At 41.6% G+C, this 3,141-nt stretch overlaps 1 protein-coding gene across 1 annotated transcript; it reads right to left on the bottom strand.

Moving 5' to 3' along the window:
* Window positions 1-1,752: 1,752 nt before the first annotated feature.
* Window positions 1,753-2,697, bottom strand: LOC112672715 (putative olfactory receptor 2W6). The gene has a single exon (XM_025467838.1). It carries the CDS (start codon window positions 2,695-2,697, stop codon window positions 1,753-1,755), a length of 945 nt encoding a protein of 314 aa, XP_025323623.1.
* Window positions 2,698-3,141: the final 444 nt, after the last annotated feature.

The following is a 3,141-nucleotide window of genomic DNA, read 5'->3' as shown; positions in this document are numbered from 1 at the left end:
TGAGCTGAAATCATGAGTTGGAAGCTTAACTGACAGAGCCACCCAAGCCCCTCTAAATGTTCTTTTTTTAATCAAAAATCAAGGCCATATTTGGCTACCAAAGAGTTCAGAATTTAACTGCATGGAACCTAAAATAACAAAAGGCAGCTGGTGAGCTGGATAGCTCAACTGGAAGTAGGAAATATTTGACAGACACTAAGCTTCCCTGTGTTCTGACACATTACTTGCAAATGGAGTAAAAAAAAAAATCCTTCCATACGTCCTGGGATCATCTTTATAATATAGCAGGATGACAGAAGCAAATGAATTGAACATTATTCTCAATATATCCAGAACATTTTGTTGAATGACTTTGACATAATTTCTCCATTTCCAGCTAGGTATTTTATCATAGATGTCACCTCCACCATAAGCCCAACAGCTTGAACTCATATTCTCTACTACTAATGAATCAGCACACTTACCTGAGTCTCTACCACCCACACCCCCCACATTTATACTAGGGTACTAAGAAAACAACAAAGTCCTCTGCGGGGGTAAAAGGGAATGTATTTACCTAATATAAAAGAAGTAAGTGAAGGGTGTTTCTTATACCTAAGAGAAAGCATTTTTCACCTTGCAGGTATTGGGAGAGAACATACTAAAGGCAATTTTCATTAAAAACTAGATCAAAATAATAAAATTAAATCTATTCCAAAAGGAAAAGACTGATAATGGCTGTGGTATACAGACAGAAAGGACACATAGAAGATCCACTTGCCTCATACTTGACATTTCTCACCTCATTTAACCTCTACTACAATCTTGTAAACTGAGGATGTTCTCCCCTATAATACAGATTAGAAATGCTGAACTTCAAGAGATACTAGTAAGATGATAAATCAATTCCAGACCCAGATATGGGTGATGTCTCCCAGGCTTTGTTTACAGCATGATTCATGTCCAGTGAAGATGGTCATACATTCAGCATGCTCTACACCAGGATTCCTAGTTGATGTAAGGAGTTGGATTTAAATTATTTCGAAAACAATAATTTCCAAATCTTGCTATCATCAGTGATACCTAGAAATCATTTCTAAAACAGAGCGGCCTAGAACCCATACCTGGAGTTAATGATGCAATGAATCAAGGAGGGCACCCATTGTCATGAGCACTCACTGGGTGATGTATAGAATTGTTGAATCATTATACTGTACACCTGAAACTAATATAACACTGTATGTTAACTAAAACTAAAATAAAACTTAAAAAGCCAAATAACAAAAACAAAAACAGGAATCTCCTCACTTAAGAAAAAACAACCTACGTCTAGGACGGAGTATTATGATTTGACTGATGTTGTCTCAACGACCTCTGAAAACCACCAGAGTCATAAATAAAGGAGTTTCAAGAGGAGGCTACTAGTGGCGTCTTGCTTTTATTTTTTTTTATTTTTTATTTTTTTTTGGTGTCTTGCTTTTATTTGATATCTCATGATGTAATCTGTAGACTGTGTGCTTTGAATTGGTGCTACCAGTGGATGAAGCCCAAAGATGGATAAAAGGCAAGTAAAGGAGAGATTTCCTCAAGTACACCTTTAAATGAAAGGGAACCATTTCACATCCATAGAGCCTGGGATGAGGTCACACTCAAAATTATCATGTCTGGCTGTGTTCACTGTACTCTGAAAGTTCACTCTCCACATCATCACCTACACATCCAAGAGACAGACTCCAGAACAGCATCCATGACCCCAGAAATCATTCCTCTCACTTAGGCTTCCCTGGCCCCCTTCTCACCCTTCAGGAGCCTCCTCATCACCCCCTTTACATCCTTGTTCCTCAGCGTGTAGATCAGGGGGTTGATACTGGGAGTGATGATGGTGTAGAAGAGGGTGAGGAACTTGCCTTGGTCTTGGGAGTAGCTATTGGCGGGCTGCAGGTACATGTAGATGATGGTCCCGTAGAAAAGGGAGACCACCATCAGGTGGGAAGAGCAGGTGTTGAAAGCTTTCTTGCACCCTGCTGCTGACTTGATCCTCAGCACAGTGGCTGCAATCATGCTGTAAGAGATGAGGATCAGGGAAAGGGGCACCAGGAGAAGGGCAACACCCAGGGCAAAGGCAAATGCTTCCACCAGCATGGTGTCTTCACAGGACATGGCGATAAGAGCAGGCATCTCACACAGAAAGTGGTCCACCATATGGTGCCCACATCGGGAGAGTTGCATGGTCTGGGGACACATGACAAAGGAATTTAGAAAGCCACAGAACCAGGACACAGTCACCAACTGCAGGCAGAGACGTGGATGCATGATCACAGTGTAGTGCAGGGGCCGGCAGACAGCCACGTAGCGGTCATAGGACATGACAGCTAGGAGAACACACTCGGTTGAGCCCAACACCATGTAGATGTAGAGCTGGGCCACACAACCATGGTAGGTGATGGTCTTCTCTGGACCCCAAAGGTTCCACAGCAACTGGGGGACAATGCTCGTCGTAAAGCAGAGGTCCAAAAAAGAAAGGTTCCCAAGAAAGAAGTACATGGGTGTGTGGAGCCTGGCATCCAAGATTGACAAGAAGATGATGGCACTGTTGCCCAAGAGGGTCAGGATGTAGAAGACCAAGACAAAAGCAAAGAGAATTATCTCTAGTTGAGGACGGTCAGAAAAGCCCACCAAGATGAATACTTGCTGGTAGCTGTCATTGTCTCTTGCCATAATCTTTGCCAGCTGTTATGGAAAAACAAGAAAGCATTGGATAAGACAGCAAGTGGAGACTCTACTCAGCACTTTCCAGTTTCCATGTGTGGGGCTGTAAAGTTAGGAGAGTTATTTGCTCTTCCATACTTTCTTAGCACACACTTATTGATACTCATTGTATGCAAAGCAGTCTAATTCTCCTGGAAGATAGAGGATAAATGAACTCAGAAGCTGCCCTCCTTACTGAATGATGTTCATAAATAATGGGAAAAAAAGAGAAAGTAAAAGTTGTCTAAAGGATTTGTTAAAAAGATGAGTGTGTTCAAATTATTCCCAATTGATCAAGGAAGCCCCCACAGAAGAATTTATGTTCAGGGACACTGATGTACCTGAGAAGGTTGTTTCTTGTTTTGGTTTTGTTTTCCAAATAACAAGAATTTTACATGTGGCAGATTAAGCAAA

The sequence above is a fragment of the Canis lupus genome, chromosome 8 (genome assembly GCF_003254725.2).
Source record: "Canis lupus dingo isolate Sandy chromosome 8, ASM325472v2, whole genome shotgun sequence".
NCBI lineage: Eukaryota > Metazoa > Chordata > Mammalia > Carnivora > Canidae > Canis > Canis lupus.
This window is presented reverse-complemented; position numbering and strand designations above follow the sequence as displayed.